Below are 16521 nucleotides of genomic sequence, written 5' to 3'. Positions count from 1 at the left end.
CGGCTGATGATTGGCTCACAGCGGCCCCAGCAACATCTAGCTGATTGGCTCCTCGGCCCCAGCAACATCTAGCTGATTGGCTCCTCTGTGGTGATGCTCATTGGGCTGTTTCCCTGCCCTTTCAGACCACGGAGCTGCTCATTGGGGACTTTTTTGGCTCCGCCCACGTGACCCAGCCAATCGGCCTCAAGAGCAGGAGGATGGTGGGAGGTGGAGAGAAGCTTGTGTGGGAGAGAGAGGCTTGTGGAAAGCTGGTGGTGGCAGTTGAGGCTCTGAGGGTTTTTCCTGAGAGGCTGTTTTGTTTGGCGTGTGTGGTTCTAAAAATAAAGTTAGTTTCTTTTGACAAGTGGCTCCTGATTGTGCCCAGCCAGACTGCGGCATTATTTTGACACCTGTTGTCTTGGTATTAAGCATATTGGTATATATATTCAATTAGCAGAACACAGCATTTCCCAGTGACCTCAATCCAGAATCTGCTACATTTAAGCTCCTGTCACATAGTTGGAGGAAACAATCTCTATTGGAAAGGCTAGACCAAGGAACATGCTAATCACTCCAGTTGGTAGATTCTCCAAACTTCATGCCTCTATTATAAAACCAGAGACCAAAACAAGATTATATGATAGCTGGTAGAACAAGCCCTCCACCTTATAAATCCCAATTACATAGGATTTATGTATTTTCAGGGAATTAACATCGTTATGTATTGAATCTTTTATGAAAATGATACATCTCCATTTACATAGTTTTTAGGTTCATTTAATAATTTATCATTTTACTACATACAAATCTTGCATACAATTTCAGGGTGCCTTACAATTTTGGTTGCTTTGAGTGATTTTTTTAAAATGACATTGTCTAGTGGCTTATATATGTAAGAATATTAGTTATTTTTGCATGTTGTATTATATCTAATGTAGACAGAGATCTTCCCCTGCTGAACTTTTTCATTCTACAGAGTCCCGTGAAGTTTTGATGAAGATGGTCATATGCAAATTAAGATAGTTTTGTCCGTTTTATAATTTCTCATATATTGTCTTTTACCTCCTCTGTGTTTAGGGCAATGTAGTATAGAATAGAAAAAGCTTCCTTATTCTGGCTATTAATTTTGAGAAGCCCAATTTAAAAAAAATATTTTTGATTATGAATTCAGTTTCCTCAATGATTACGCATCTATTTAGATGTGCTTCTAAAATAAATTTCACTTGATAGTTTTCTAGAAAAGTGTTCATATATGCTTTAAAATGTATTAGCACAAGTTTATTGTATACTCGTAAATCTTGACTATATCTATGACCATATATACATCTACTTTTGGAGTTTAGTGTTTATTTTTTATCTTCTCCTTTTCTATTCATCTTGCCAAGAGATTTATGTATTTTATTGGTATTTTCAGAGAACTAGCTATAATTTTCTTGCTCATCTGTTTTTATATTTGTCCTTATAGAAATATAAATTATTCTTATTGTGGTGAATTTACTTGTTGAGCTCATTTATTTTGTTCTTTAATAAATATATTTGGGTTTGTAAATTTTGTTTCACTACAGCTTAACTATTCCAGAACCTATTTTTTTTTGTATATATACACACAAACAAACATATATAATTATATATATATGTATATGTGTGTATATATATGCATATACACATATGAATACACACACACCTATATAATTTCTTTTGTGGTTATTTTAAAATATTTTATTATTTTTGTAGTAATTATTTAGGAGTGTTGTTTTAATTTATGTAGGGTTGTTTACTTTTTTTTAACTGAAGTTTATTATAAGTGGCACTATGGTCAAAGAATGCTTTTGATACTGATTTTTAAAACTGTTTTGAGACTTGTGGCCACATACATGTTCACTTTTTGTAAATGTGCTATGTGTTCTTGGAAGGACAGTTAGAAATTTTATTTACTATTCATTTTAGTTTAGTTTTCATCATCACCATATTTTGTACTAGCTTTCTTGGTTTCTGTTAGAGGTATATTAAAATAATTATAGTTTTAAAAAAATCTTAGAATCGTGGCCATTTTTGTTTAGTATACTTTATTACCTGTTTAAGTTTTGATTCCTTTTGTTATTGTGTAATGTCCAGTCTATCTTTTTAATTCCTATTTATTTCTTTCCCAAATTCAGTATTCTTTTGTAATATTTTCTGGGTCTTCCTCAATGATTTCTGTTCTTTCTTCCCCACCCCTCAGATTAAAATTCTAATTAAAGTCCTTTTTTAGATTGTTTCATTATCTCTTGTTCTTATGGTACAAGATTTTCCTTTTAATTTTTGCATCTCTTTGGTGGCTTGTTTATGTGATTTTTTTTTCTTTTTGAAGTCATTTTAGCAGGGTTTGCTTTCTGAGAGAGTTCTGTTCCATATATTCTAGATGAGAAAATATCCCTATAGGGTGGTCTTGAATTTACTTTTGCTAGCTAAGAGTTTTCTTTCGTTCCAGGGCAGCTTTCTTCTGTATTAAAATATTGGCAGAGTGTGCCTGAACCATCTGTATAAGATGACTCCACTTACTTGTGTTCCACTTATTCATATGGTAATCTTTTTCCACCTTGCCTCTACCTTCATCTCTACTCATGTAAGGTTATGGGTGGAGTTTCTGTAGCATGTGTTTACAGGTGTAGCCCTTCATGACTCATGCTCAGCTCTTTGGGCTTCTATTCCTGTTTACTGCTCTCACTTTGAATTGCTGCCTTATTCTTAGTATGTGGGCATATTCCCCTTCTGAGTTTGAGCTTTGCAATAGTTCCTTCATTACATGTTATCTGGCATTTTCATAGATTGGAATAGAAGTGTAGTCTCAGTCATCTCTATCAGTTATATTGGTTGAAGCTTCTATTTAAGTCCTTCTGATTCTTATTAGGAAAATTGGAAAAATCAGATAATGGCACCTTAAATGCAACTTGAAGTCTTAGATATTTTTCTTTTGACCATGTAATCTCAAGATATAAAAGTATTTCTTAAAACACCACACTATTGGGGTAGGATTGTGGCTCAGTGGTAGAGCACTTGCCTACTACATGTGAGGTACTGGGTTTGATCCTAGCACCTCATAAAAATAAACAAATAAAATAAAGGTATTGTATCCATTTTAAAAATCAAACTGTTTTAAGAAAGAATATGGTACTACCCCCTCCTATTTCTTGAGAGCTATGGTTATAAGTGGTTGTTACTTCTGATTCACATAAATAAGAAAAATTCCTCCAAATATCTCCCTCGTATAGTTTCAAAAGAGCCTACTGGTCTAGAACTATGACCTTTTCAAAAGGAGAAAAAAGTTATATGATTTTAAAGGTGTTTATTGTTGTGTTTATCTGTAATAGTGAAAAAGGGACTTGAACTCATTGAGCAGAATTTAGCACATGCTAACTGAAATTCATTGGAATATTGTGAGCCATTTCAATGCTAAAACTTATGTAGAGATAAACATATTACCTCTGTCTTGCTGTGGGAAAACAGCACAGTATTGGGCTAGGGCTGTGGCCTAAAACACCTTTCTTAAAACACCACACTATTGAGCTAGGGTTGTGGCTCAGTGGTATGGTATACATACAAAATAGTATGTATACCATAGATGAAAATTGGAAAGGAATATTAAAACTGGATGATGGTGGTAGTAGGATTATGAACATTTTTTTCCTTTAAAAACAATTTTCTTCAATAATATTGTCATTCTTGTGGTATTGATTGGACCAAGTAAATAGTCTTTCTGTTCTTTGCTAGATTTCTAATAGACTGATGGGAAAAAGGAGTTGTAAGGGGAGGTCCTTTATTAATTCCTTTTATTTCTGATGAAGTTGATATTGCAGTATGTGGCTGAGTTGTAAACCATGTTTAGTCTGCTCACTAACCCTGAGATTTAGCTCCCCAATCACAGCAGCACTTCAGACCAGAGCCAGCCTCCTCTACCCAGTCCACACCCATCCTCAGATGGAGCAGGGCGGATCTCTAAAGCAGCAAGTTTGTAATTTGTATTCTTTAAAGATAGGCCATGCCCAAGAGGATGACTAGTTAAACTCTGTTAGTTTTCCCACTTTATTCTTCCTGAATTTATTAGATATATTATTTCACCTGGAGTAAGGGCTACAGAAAGGCCAGTACTTAGTGTGTTTAAGTTTCCACCACAAAGGAGGGAGAATCAAGGAGGGTTGGGGATAAGTTCCAATTGCTGTGATCATTTTAGGGTATAAATGTCATGTATATGTTCTAACATTTGTTGATTAGGTCATTTTCTAAAGTGTAATTGCTGAAGTTAAATTTTTAAAATTTCATTAGAATTTCAATATAACCCAGTTATTGACTTATTTTCTCTTTTTAGGCGTTTAAATGCAGAATTGGAGGCAAAAACAGCTGACCTGGTTCGACAAGCTGAGGAAGTAATAGTAAGTAGATATATATTTATTAATAATTTCAGGTAAGTGCTCATTTAACTTTTTAATATGATGTATAGCATATGCTCAAAAAAGTAGCCAAAGGATTATATTCAACTCAATGAATGATCACAAACTGAATGTGAATATATTTGCACAAGAATAGGTATGTGTACATGTATTTGGGTAATCATACATTTTCTAAAAGTCATAAGATTGTTTTCCATTTAGATGCTCCAGTCCTTAACAAGAACACTAATATTTAACAATCTTTTCTATTACCAAAAAATTAGTATTTGAGAGTAGCTATGTAGAATTAACACTAATAATTCAGTAAGGATAGAAATAAGTGATCTCTAGAGTAAAGTTGTAACCATTATTACAAATATTCAGTTGAGAATTTGTTTCTTAAATTCTTCCATTGAATCTAGCCCCACTGAGATTCTTGGTTCTAGATTTGAATTGCATTTATATATAGGAAAAATGCTGTGAGGTTATATCTAAGCATATTATTCATCATTCTGGTACCAGATTGGATATTCCTACTTTGAACATTCCTCCTTAAGCATCAGCATTCCTATTTTTAATTGATAGGATGGAGTAGCCCTCCTTAGAGGAGCAAAGTAGCTGCTTTCAGACTTACCACTTCTTACCCAAATTTAAGTATAATTCTTCCTTTAATCCCCTTCTCCTGGCTTCAAAAATGGAGTTGATGGAGGAAGGGAAAGAAATCTAGCAATATTTTAATGCCCTATACAAATCCATTATTTATTAGTTTAGGAATAAGAAATGTATTATAACATTTGAAGTAATAGATAGTGGTTACAGATTTGCCAGTTGCATTTGTAATTAAATATTTTACTAAAAATATTTTCCTTTTTTAGTTTTGCCAGCATATGAAGAACAGGGGCATACTTGTACAGAAGGATTGCTTTCTTTTCAGAGTTCTCTAAAAAGAACTTTTTTTCCCCAAAAAGGAGCAGGGAAGAAATACTGAAGAAATTTTGGGAAATGGAAAGGGACATTTTCACACACCCCCTCCCCACAGAAACTTACCAAATATAACTTTTGCCATACTAAATTGCTTACTCACCTTTTATTTCTTGATATATATTTGCCAAAGGCTTTTATTCCTGATACTTCATTTTTAGCATCTTCATGGTCATCTCAATATGAAAGTATTACCTGATTTGCGGCAAGTTTTCTACCTGTTAAATGAATTTTTTTTCATTTCTTGTATCTCTAATTTACATTGCATGCTACTTAAGATGGAAGACTCTAATGTAGTTGAGGGGAAATAAGAATTGCACATATAGGGGCCTTGCCATTTGTAGTTTTCTGTTTAGATTGACTGTTTTACTGAAGAATAAATGAAAAGTGAAGCCATAATATAACAGACTCTATTTTCATACCATAGCATGTTAAATTCCATACTTTGGTATCCCAAAAAAACATGGACAGCTCTGAAATGATTAATGTTCAGAGAGGCATTTGAATATATCTAGTTTGTTGGAATTTTTATTATAACCTGTGACATATCTTTACTCATTTAACTAGAGAGATCAGCAAGAGGTACGAGCCAGGTCTTTTTCAACACAAAATAAATCATATGAAGAGAAAGATGATTTTAATACAAGGTAAGTGACTCAAATTCTCAAGCCATTGATTGATTTTTAAATTTAAGGATCTATGTGAATCTTTTATTATATAAAATCTTTTTGCATGCAAATATTGAAAGATTATAATTTGAAGAATAATACGTAAAATAATAATTATGGGCTTAGCTAGTCAGATAAAAGGCAAGCACTTTACCTACTTTGTCATATAACTCTTCTTCTTCTTTTTTTTTTTTTTTTTGGTGGTGCTGAGGATTGAACCCAGGGCCTTGTGCATGCAAAGCAAGCACCTTGTCAACTGAGCTATAGCCCCAGCCCTGTCACGTAACTCTTGAAGTATTATTTGCAAATAGATACTATTGTCCTCATTTAAAAATCTTCATTTTAGAGAGGTTCAACAGCTTGTCCAGTGACACAGAGAAAGTACATCCTTTCCCTGAGAACTGAACTACAGTTGATATTTCTAAACCTGTTCTCACATACTGTATACTACCTTTCTCTTTTAAAATTGCACATGAAGATGAGGTAAAAAAAAATAAATTAGTAAAGATAATGTATATCAAAATTTTTCTCTTGAATTTCATATGAACTTTTTATGTGCCAAGAAATTAAGAGAACCATAAAATATTTATGACTAAATTTAACAGGAAAATTATAAGATAAGCAGAGCATTGTGATCTACTTCTATGATCTCAGCTGTTTGGAGGTTGAGGCAGGAGGATTGCAAGTTTGAGGGCAGCCTGGCCAACTTAAGGAGCCCTTGTCTGAAAATGTAATTGTTTTTTTTTTAAAGGGCTGGGGATACAGCTCAGTGGTAGAAGGCCCTAGGTACAATACCCAGCACTTGTCTTCTAAATATTTACTCTAGAGAACAGAATACATAAATCCAAGAAAAAACCTGCATGCGAATCTTAAGAGCAGCTTTATTCATAATTGCCCAAAATGAAACAAATATCCATCACGTGGTGAATGGATAAACAAATTTGGTACATCCATGTGCTAGAATGCTACTTAACTAAAATAAACAGAAATGAACTACTGATACAATGATATGGTTGTTAAGTGAAAGATACCAGACTCAAAAACATATAGAATCTGTTTCCATTTATAGTCATACATTATTTAATGGCAGGAATACAGAGGTAATTTCATTACTGTAAATCTCAGAGTATGACTTCAATAAGCAATAGGAATTTTTCAACTTCATTATAATCCTGTGGGAATGCCATTGTGTTTTCAGTCCATTATTGACCAAAACATCCTGAAGGGGTTTGCTTTAGTCATCTTTTTCCACTGCTCTGACTAAAAGATCTGGTAAGAACAATTTTAGAGGAGGAAAAGTTTATTTGGGGGCTTAGTCCCTAGACAGCTTAGTCCCTAGTCCCATTCCTCCATATTGGAGATGAGGCAGAACATTATGGTGGAAAGTGGCTCATATGATGATCAGAAAGCAGAGATATTCCACTCCCCAGATATCAAATATATACCCCAAAGGCATGCCTGCAATACCTACCTCCTCCAGCCATGCCCTATCTACCTATAGTTACCACTCAGTTAATCCCTATCAGGGGATTAATGCACTGATTAGGTTAAAATTTGTCTTAACAATCATTTCACCTTAAATGTTCTTTCATTGTCTTACATATGAGCTTTTAGGGGACATGTCACATCTAACTATAACAGGGATCATGACTATATTTGGTATTCTGGAAAAGGCAAAACTATAGGGATATAAAACAGATTAGTGGTTGGCTGGGGCTTAATGAGACTAACTACCAAGGGGCACATGGGACCTTTTTGGGATGATGGAAATATTCTCCATCTTTGTGGCTGTGATGGTTATGTAACTATATAGGTTGGTTAAAGTCTATTGAACTGTATACCCAAGATGGATATATGTAATCATGTGTAAATTGTATCTCCATCTGAAAAAAAGTGTTTGAACACTGTTAGTGTCATATCTGGATACCAGTAGTACAGTAGTGAAAAAACAGAACTGACCCTGTTCCCAAGAATTTAATATCTTATGTGTTGCTTTTGTAATTTTTTTTTGGTAAATCAATGAATATATTTTATATTACTTGATACAAGCATATGTATGTAAATGTAACTTGAAATCATTTATTCTTATATGTAATGATCTGTGATACCTTATGAAAAAACATATTTAAAGGTTTTTAAAATTCCAAAATTTGGGTTACAAATTTGGCCTTTATCCACTAAAAGATTGAAATGATGGTAACAACAGATGACTTCCTAGTTTGTGTTGAAGGAAGTGAAAGACTGCACAAGCATGAAAATGAATCTGTTGATTTTTCTTTTACCAAGTTTTCCTTAAGTGCAAAGTGATAAAAATGCCTGTTTACCAGATGGATTTTTTTCCTTAATACTACTGTTTGAACAGATGACTTTTACCATGTAAAAAATGGCACTTGATTAGTTGGGAATCATTGAAAAATGGGAGATAAATAAAGAGACCATCCATTTTCATGTCAAAACAATAATAACCCACCTAAAAATTATAATCAAACAATGTATAACAGTTCTTCAATACCTAGGATTACTCTTGCAGAAAATAAGGTAGGAAATCAGGATTTAATTTTTCCTAAAGTAAATATACATATCCACCAGTTTGCTGGAAGTAAAATTTACAACACAAATAATTTCAAACACATTATGAAGAAACCTTTTATGGAAAAATGTACAAAAGTAAGCAGAATACTATTGTAGTTCATTTTCCATGGAAATATACAAACAGAGTAATATCACTGAATCCTGAGGGAAACATAAAACATAAACATATCATTTGGCCAATAGGTATGTGTATGTGTTTGGGGCAGCCGGGAGGGGTTAGGGTGTAATGAAGGTGCAGAAAAGGTACTGAAGAAATTGTAAGCAATTCCAAATTAGAGTGATTAAAGAGGACAGTCAAAATTTGTGTAATTGAAAGTATTTTCATGTCATATTTGGGAATCTTTATTCTCTGTAATTTTAAGACATTTTGTAAACTTTTTTCCCCTAAGGTATTTTTAGTAAGTAGTTAAAAGGTCATATTCAATATTATCTAAATATATTTTGTGTTTAATATTGAAAAAAAATCTATGCATGACCAGCTCAGTAGTGGCCTCTGATGGAAAGTAATTTTATGTCTCTTTTTATGGCAAGGAGTTCTAAGGTAATATGATGGAATTTATTTCATAGCAATGATAATACTGTTGTTGTATATTTTCAGAGGTATTAGTGTGGATGCTCTAGACAATTGAAGGGTAGGTGAACTTTCTCTGTAATAGGCTAAATAGTAAATATTTCTGGATTTGTGAGTCATACAGTCTCTGTTGAACTATTCAATTTTGCTATTGTACAAGGAAGATGGCATAGACAACATGTAATGAATGGGTATGGATTAATTCAGCCTGTAGATTGTAGTTTGTGGGCCACCATAAACACTTTGTTTTAAACCATAAACATAGTTTAAAACCCAAAATAAAATGTGCATAAAAATGAATTACATTTTGAATGTATTAACTCATTCAAAATATATTTTAGTGCCAATATAAGAACTTATAAGTGAGTTACTGTGCCAAGTACTAGTCATTGAGTAGTGGAAAAGGGAGATCTCCCCCGGGCATTGTGGCACACACCTGTAATCCCAGCGGCGTGAGAGGCTGAGGCAGGAGGATCATGAGTTCAAAGCCGGCCTCAGCAAAAGCAAGGTTCTAAGCAACTCAGTGAGATCCTGAATCTAATAAAATATAAAATAGGGCTGGGGATGTGGCTCAGTGCTTAAGTGCTTAGGAGTTCAATCCCTGGTACCCCCTCTAAAAAAAGGGAGATGTGATTCCTGCTCTCTCACAGTGTAATGAGTAAAAAGACACTGATCAATATTTAAATGCATTAGAAGAATAACATTGAATGTGCCCACCAAACCAAACCAAAAAACCCTGTGGTGCCCACTGTGAGGGCACACTCCTGTAATCCCAGTGACTTGAGAGGCTGAGGCAGGAGGATCACAAGTTCAAGTCCAGCCACTGCAATTTAGCAAGACCTTGTCTCCCAAAAGGACTGGGGATATAGCTCAGTGGCGGAGTGCCTCTAGGTTCAGTACCCAATACTGGGTTTGGGGGTCAGGGGGAGCTCTGTGCGTATGTATCATTTTGTAAAATGAATAATCCCTCTGTGTAGCCAATAATGACTCCTTATGATTTCTATCCTTTAAAATTTGGGCTACCTTTATCTATACAAATATTGGTATTATAATGTATCTTCTCAAAGGTGAATTATGTAACCAAAGCACCTTCTTCTTCTCATTCTCCTTCTTCTTCCTTTTTTAAATAAAGTAGAGCTTTGTGGTTATATGTAGTAGTTGGGTTCATCCCGACAAACTCACACATGCATGCAAATCAGTTTTGATTCACCATCCTCCACTTTTCCTTGCTGATCTCCCTCCCCTCTCCCTTTCTCCTTCCTCTATTAGACTTCTTTCACTCTTCTAGTAATTTGTATTTGATTGGTTCTTTATGTAATCTTATCCTTCCCTCCCCCTTTCCTTTATTTTACTCTAGCTTCTGCATATAAGAATATTCAACTTTGAATTTCCGAGTTTGACTAATTTCATCTAGCATGATATTCTCCATTTCCATCCCTTAACCAGCAAATAATTTCATTCTTTTTAATGGCTGGGTAGAACTTAATCACATATATACACCACAGTTTCTTAATCTATTCATCTATTGATGGACATCTGGGTTGATTCCATAATTTAGCCATTGTGAACTGTGCTACTATAAATACTGATGTGGCTGTGTTGCTGTAGTATGCCGATTTTAGATCTTTTGGTAAAATACCCAGGAGTGGGATAGTAGGGTCTTATGTTGGTCCCATCCCTATTGTTGTTTGAGGAATCTCTCTACTGCTTTTCAGAGTGGTTTTACTAGTCTGCAGTCCCACCAAAAATGTGCAAGTGTTCCTTTCCCCCCACAACCTCATCAGCATTCATTGTTGTTCACATTCTTGCTCTTTGACTTTCTGATTGGAGTGAGAAGAAATCTTAGTATAGTTTTGATTTGTATTTCCCTGATGGCTAGAGATGTTAAACATTTTTTTTCCCCCACTTATTTATTGGCCTTTTGTGCTGCTTCTATTGAGAAATTTCTGTTTGGTTCTCTTGCCCATTTATTGATTGGGTTATTTATTTATTTATTTAGGTTTAAGTTTTTTGAATTGTTTGTAAATTCTGGATATTAATCCCCTATTAATTGGAGGGGTAGCTAGTCAAGATTTACTCCCATTCTGTAGGTTCTCTCTTCATGCTCTTAATCATTTCCTTGGCTGTACAAAACATTTTTAGTTTAATGGCATCTCACCTATTGATTCTTGGTTTTATTTCTTTCACTTTGGGGTTCTTGTTAAGGAAGTTGGTGCCAGCACCTATATGATGGAGCAAAAAAGCACTTTTTTTCTAATGATATTCAAAATAAATTAATATGTGGATAACTAGAATTAAAGCAGAACATAGTTCTAAAGATATAATAAATAAAATCAAATATAGAAATATAATTCTATATAATTTGTTAAAAATAAATTAACATGTAGATAACTAGAATTATAGCAATAGTTGTGTATTTTCCTTTCAAATATAATTTATGTTGAATTTCATTGTCTCAGATTAGTATCATCTATTATTAATGTGTAATATTTGCTTTTGTGTAGAGGTCTATTATCGTCTGAAGAAATAGTTCATCTACATTCAGAAAGTAAGGTATGAAATCAAACTTTCTGTGAATGCAATTACATTCTGTAGAATTTAGGTTTTTAAACATACAGAGAAGGGCTAAAACTTGATAGAAATAGAATATACTTAACATACTTAAACATACAGAAAAGGGGTATAACTTGGAGGAGGTAGAGTATGAACCTTGATACTCAGAAGGGATGCATTCATGAAGTGTTGCTTATGAAATGAATCATTTTGCCTCTAATTTCATTGAACAATTTGGAGGACAGTGGAAATTCCAAGTGGAATGAGTTTGTAACCTGAGGCTTTTCAGTTTTCTCTCTGAAGCGTAATCTAATAGAAAACCTGAAAGAGAAAGATACTCATATACAAAGAAGGTGATTTTAATGGTTTATTCATTCATTTAAATATCTGCAGTGTAGAGATCACTCTTCCAGGTACTGGGTATCTTGGGATCTACAAGTTCCCTACCATGAATATCTGGGCCAAGGGAACTGCATACTTACTTGAAGGCCAGGGAAGGCCTATGTAAAGAATAATTCATTAGTGAAAACTAAATTTCTTGAGACAAAGCATCCAGATATAATATTCCACTAACTATGCTAAATATCCTTGAATCTTTGGGACTCATTTTATTGCTGAATCTTTGGTCCAGATAATATAGAGGTCTTTTCCAGGTACATAATTGTGGGATTCTTGAAAATACAATTGAATTAATTTCATGAAAATAGCTAGCATGTTTTTGTAGCAAAATAGCAATTCAATGTGTTAAAAAATTGCTTTCCCTGGCAAATGATTAGACTAATCAATAATTTCAATTCTTTTCATTTAGGCAAAAACCAAAAATATAGGTTCTATAAACAAAGTTCAAAACAAACTGCACTCTGCAAATAAAGGAATTAAAACAAATTCAAGGTATAGTGCAATTTTAAAAGTATTACATTCTTTATTAGTTTTATAGAATATATACCCAAAATATATAAAGTTACAACTACATGTATCTTATTCATATTTGGTAATTTGAAAACATTTTCTACACAAATGTTTTGTGGCAATTAATGAATACTTTGTAAAAGGGAAAATATTTATATGATCTGAAGAGAAACATTTTTTGAGTGTTTAACAGAATGCCATACATTATTATGTATGTTTAGATAAGAATGACTTGGCATTCTCTAAGACTGTAGTACGTTATAATTTACCTTCTGTTGGTTTTGGTGAAATGAATGCAAGATGATCCTTAGGAGCATAAAAAGGTACCCCAAAGGCTGTCTAGGATAGGAAACTTTGTAGAAAAGGAAGAGGTTGGATTGTAACAACCAATCTAATTTTTAGCAAGTTATGATATTTATATATCTGTTACCCAAACTGACAATCATATTAGAATTCGGGCAAACTCTTTGATTCTTGTCTTTTAATTGCTTAAATAACTTTTTCAGTTTTATTAAAAAGAAAGAAAAATTAAAGTGAAAGGGATAAGAAGAGAGATATAAAAATACTGAAGAAAAGAACATATTCAGCATATGTTATATCACTGGAAAAGGTTAACTTGTTTTTAGATTTTACATATAGTTTTTTTTTGTTTTTTTTTTTTAAAGAAAGGATTGTTTTTCTAGGCAGGATTCCGATGCCTTTTGGAACCATGGACTTGATGATGTGTTTGTGTGTTCGGCCTTGCCCCTGACTCAGTGCCTTTGTAAAGGCCATTTATTTCATAGTTATTCTTCAACTTCATGAAATAAACAAAAAATCCAGCTTTTTGATAAACTTTGATTCTGGTTACAATGTGATTCTGTAGGTGGGAGAAAAAAAGTTGAGATGATCAAGCCAATACTGTTCACTCTATAATTTTTTCTCAAGAGGTATTGTTCTTTGCTGGTAGAATTATAGCCAGGCAATGCCAATTTTTATACTACTTCTCCAGCAGCATGTAAAATTAAAAGCCACAGGCTGAATTTGATATAGGTGGCCAAGTTCAGTACTTAGTTTTTATGTTCATTTGTTTGGAGGCAACGTCTAGACCAACTATCTTCGTAAAGCCATCTCTTAGCTTGTGTGCTTTATAAAGATCAAAAGTCTTATATAGTCCTTGAAAGTCTCAATCATAGATTGCATCATGAATTTGACATTTGTAATAATTCTGATCTGTTATTTGGGCAAGACCATATCTCATTTCTGCATTTCTATCTTTATATACACAAACCTCCACACATCCCACACACACATGCACATTTTATCTACATGCATACATATATATTTTTTATATTTTAGTGTTAAATTGAAATACTCGGATATACAAATTGCTGATGATGTTGCCATTCCAGAGGATTTCTCAGACTTTTCTCTTTCGAAAACCATTAGCAAAATTGAAGGGCAACTGGAGGAAGAGGGCTTACCTGAAGATGATGACATTTTCTCCGGTGTGAGTAAAGACATTGGAACAGGTAGATTTTCTTTTGTCATTTTTTTTCTTCATATCACAATTACTTAGAAAAAATGATTTGGGCCAGGCGCAGTGGCCTATGTCTGTAATTCTAGTAGTTTAGGGGGATTGCAAGTTTTAAGGCCAGCCTTAGCAACTTAGTAAGGCCCTAAACAATTAGGACCCTGTTTCAAAATAAAAAAATAAACAAGGGTTGGGGATGTGGCCCAGTGTTGAAGCATCCTGGGTTCAATCCCTGGTATGAAAAAAACAAAACATGATTTTGGGGAACATTCCGTGCATTTAAACTATTTATTGTGATGCCTTGGATTTGTTTCAGGACAATCTAATGGGATGTGGTGATGGGAGGAATGAGTGGAATTATAGATGAAATAACATTGACTGTGAGTCCATAAATGTTGAAAATGGGTTGACATTTGTAATAATTTCATGAACTTATCTTTCTACTTCTGTGTATGTTCAATATTTTCTATTATGAAAAGTAAAAATGACTATAGTATTGTTTTGGGTTTATTGAGCACTTTTCAACTGAAAGTGTTGCATAGCTCATGACTAAAACATTAAGAAAGTTTCTCTGCTTTTCATTTATTGTTATAGTTTATTTATTGCTTGTTAAATCAATATATGCAGAGGATAAATGAATTAGCAATGTATCATCAGGTACAATAATCAGTTTTCTGATATAATTTTCTTTATTAATTCATCCTTTGAATACCACTGTAAGAATAATACTATGTTTAGATCATCTAAAAGCATTATAATACCAGTAATGGTCTGTTTAAATTATGTATATCTTCTTGGTTCAATTCGGGCACATCCTATGACTTATTTTATTGGAGTATAAGTTTTCAAAATAGTTTCTAATTATCCTCTGTTTTTCTGTAGTGTCTGTTGTGATATCACCTTTTTCATCACGTATGCTGGTAATTTGAGTTTTCTCTCTTCGTTAGTGTAGCTAAGGGTCTGTCAATTTTATTTATTTTTTCAAAGAACCAACTTTTTGTTTTGTCAATTTTTTCAATTGTTTCTTTTGTTTTAATTTCATCTCTAATTTTAATTATTTCTTGCCTTTTACTGCTTTTGCTGTTGATGTGTTCTTCTTTTTCTAAGGCTTTGAGATGTAATGTGAGGTCATTTATTTGTTGACTTTTTCTTTTTTAAGGAATGAACTCCGTGCAATGAACTTTCCTCTTAGTACTGCTTTCATGGTGTCCCAGAGATTTCCATATGTTATGTCTATGTTCTCATTTACCTCTAAGAATTTTTTAATCTCCTCCTTTATGTCTTCTGCAACCCATTGTTCATTCAGTAGCATATTGTTTAGTCTCCAGCTGTTGGAGTGGCTCTAAAGTTGTTAAATAACATAAGGGGAGCCAACTATGTTATTGAAACAATAAATAAGACAAATGAGTATGTATGAACAGTTAATGCTGAACTATAATAAGTACAATTAGTCGTGACTTCAGGCACACACTTAGCCCTCCTGTCATTTGAAATTTAGCAGTTTTGTTATATAATCATAATATTATCTTGATTCTTTGGAAAATTACAAGTTTGTATGTGTTATTATATTGAACTGCAAACTGGTCAGTCATAGTGGAGATATTTATTAAATTTATTTATTTATTAAATTAAATTTATTAAATTTGTTGGTCTAATTATTAAATTTATTGGTCTAATCAAACTTTTCAGGGGTAATTGTGGTAGGGAAGGTAAGTGAAATCATAAGTCAGTTGCCCTTCAGTCTCTCTCTCTTTTTTTTAACCACAAATTTAATTTTTTTATTTCTTTTTAGTTATACATGACATCAGTCTCTCTTAAGATGCTTTCAAGGAAGTGATGGCCAGACCATGGGCAGACAGTCGCCCATGCCCACAATGTTCCTGCTCCCATACTCAGAGAACTAGGACAAATTACCTTTATCTTAAATGCCACTTTTTTCTTATTGCTGAATTATCCTGCCACTCTCAGTATCTTCCTTTTTTAGTATCTTTGACCTAAGTGGAAGAATTTTCCCTTACTCTAGATGATTGCTTAGAATGGCTGGGTTATGTATTGAAGTAAAAGATTAAAAAGTAGTTTGGGAGCACAGGCTACTTTAAAAGATTTAAAGCTGACTTTTGCTAGAGAGGATTTGTGTTTGTTTCTGTCAGTCACTTTGGGACATTACTGTCCTGAGACCTCTGTAAATTCTGTTTATTGTGGACCACCTTATTGAGTATAAATTCAGTCTGCAAACTTATGGGAGTCTAGAAGCAGTTTAGATCCTCTGGAGAGATTTTTCTTCCTCCTTCTAAACTCAGTTCTAATGAGATGTGAATAGTTCCCTGTCGTTCCTTTCTGTTGAGA

The 16521-nt window shown here is 33.5% G+C and overlaps 1 protein-coding gene across 5 annotated transcripts in view; it reads left to right on the top strand.

The window, feature by feature from the left end:
- Nucleotides 1-16521, top strand: part of Tex9 (testis expressed 9) — a 48206-nt gene that overhangs the window by 8996 nt on the left and 22689 nt on the right. For 4 of the 5 annotated variants that reach the window (XR_007343977.1, XM_048793860.1, XM_048793859.1 and 1 more), the window contains exons 3-7: nucleotides 4328-4391; nucleotides 5937-6016; nucleotides 11705-11753; nucleotides 12562-12644; nucleotides 14001-14173. Coding sequence is in view for 4 of the 5 variants with exons in the window: in XM_048793860.1 (XP_048649817.1) it covers nucleotides 4328-4391; nucleotides 5937-6016; nucleotides 11705-11753; nucleotides 12562-12644; nucleotides 14001-14173 (449 nt within the window). In the remaining variant the exon portion in view is untranslated. The remainder of the gene's footprint in view (nucleotides 1-4327; nucleotides 4392-5936; nucleotides 6017-11704; nucleotides 11754-12561; nucleotides 12645-14000; nucleotides 14174-16521) is intronic. The other variant, XM_048793858.1, reaches the window with a different exon arrangement.

The sequence above is a fragment of the Marmota marmota genome, unplaced genomic scaffold, assembly GCF_001458135.2.
Source record: "Marmota marmota marmota unplaced genomic scaffold, marMar, whole genome shotgun sequence".
Lineage (NCBI taxonomy): Eukaryota > Metazoa > Chordata > Mammalia > Rodentia > Sciuridae > Marmota > Marmota marmota.
Note: the sequence above shows the minus strand (reverse complement) of the source record. Positions and strands in the feature narration are given on the sequence as shown.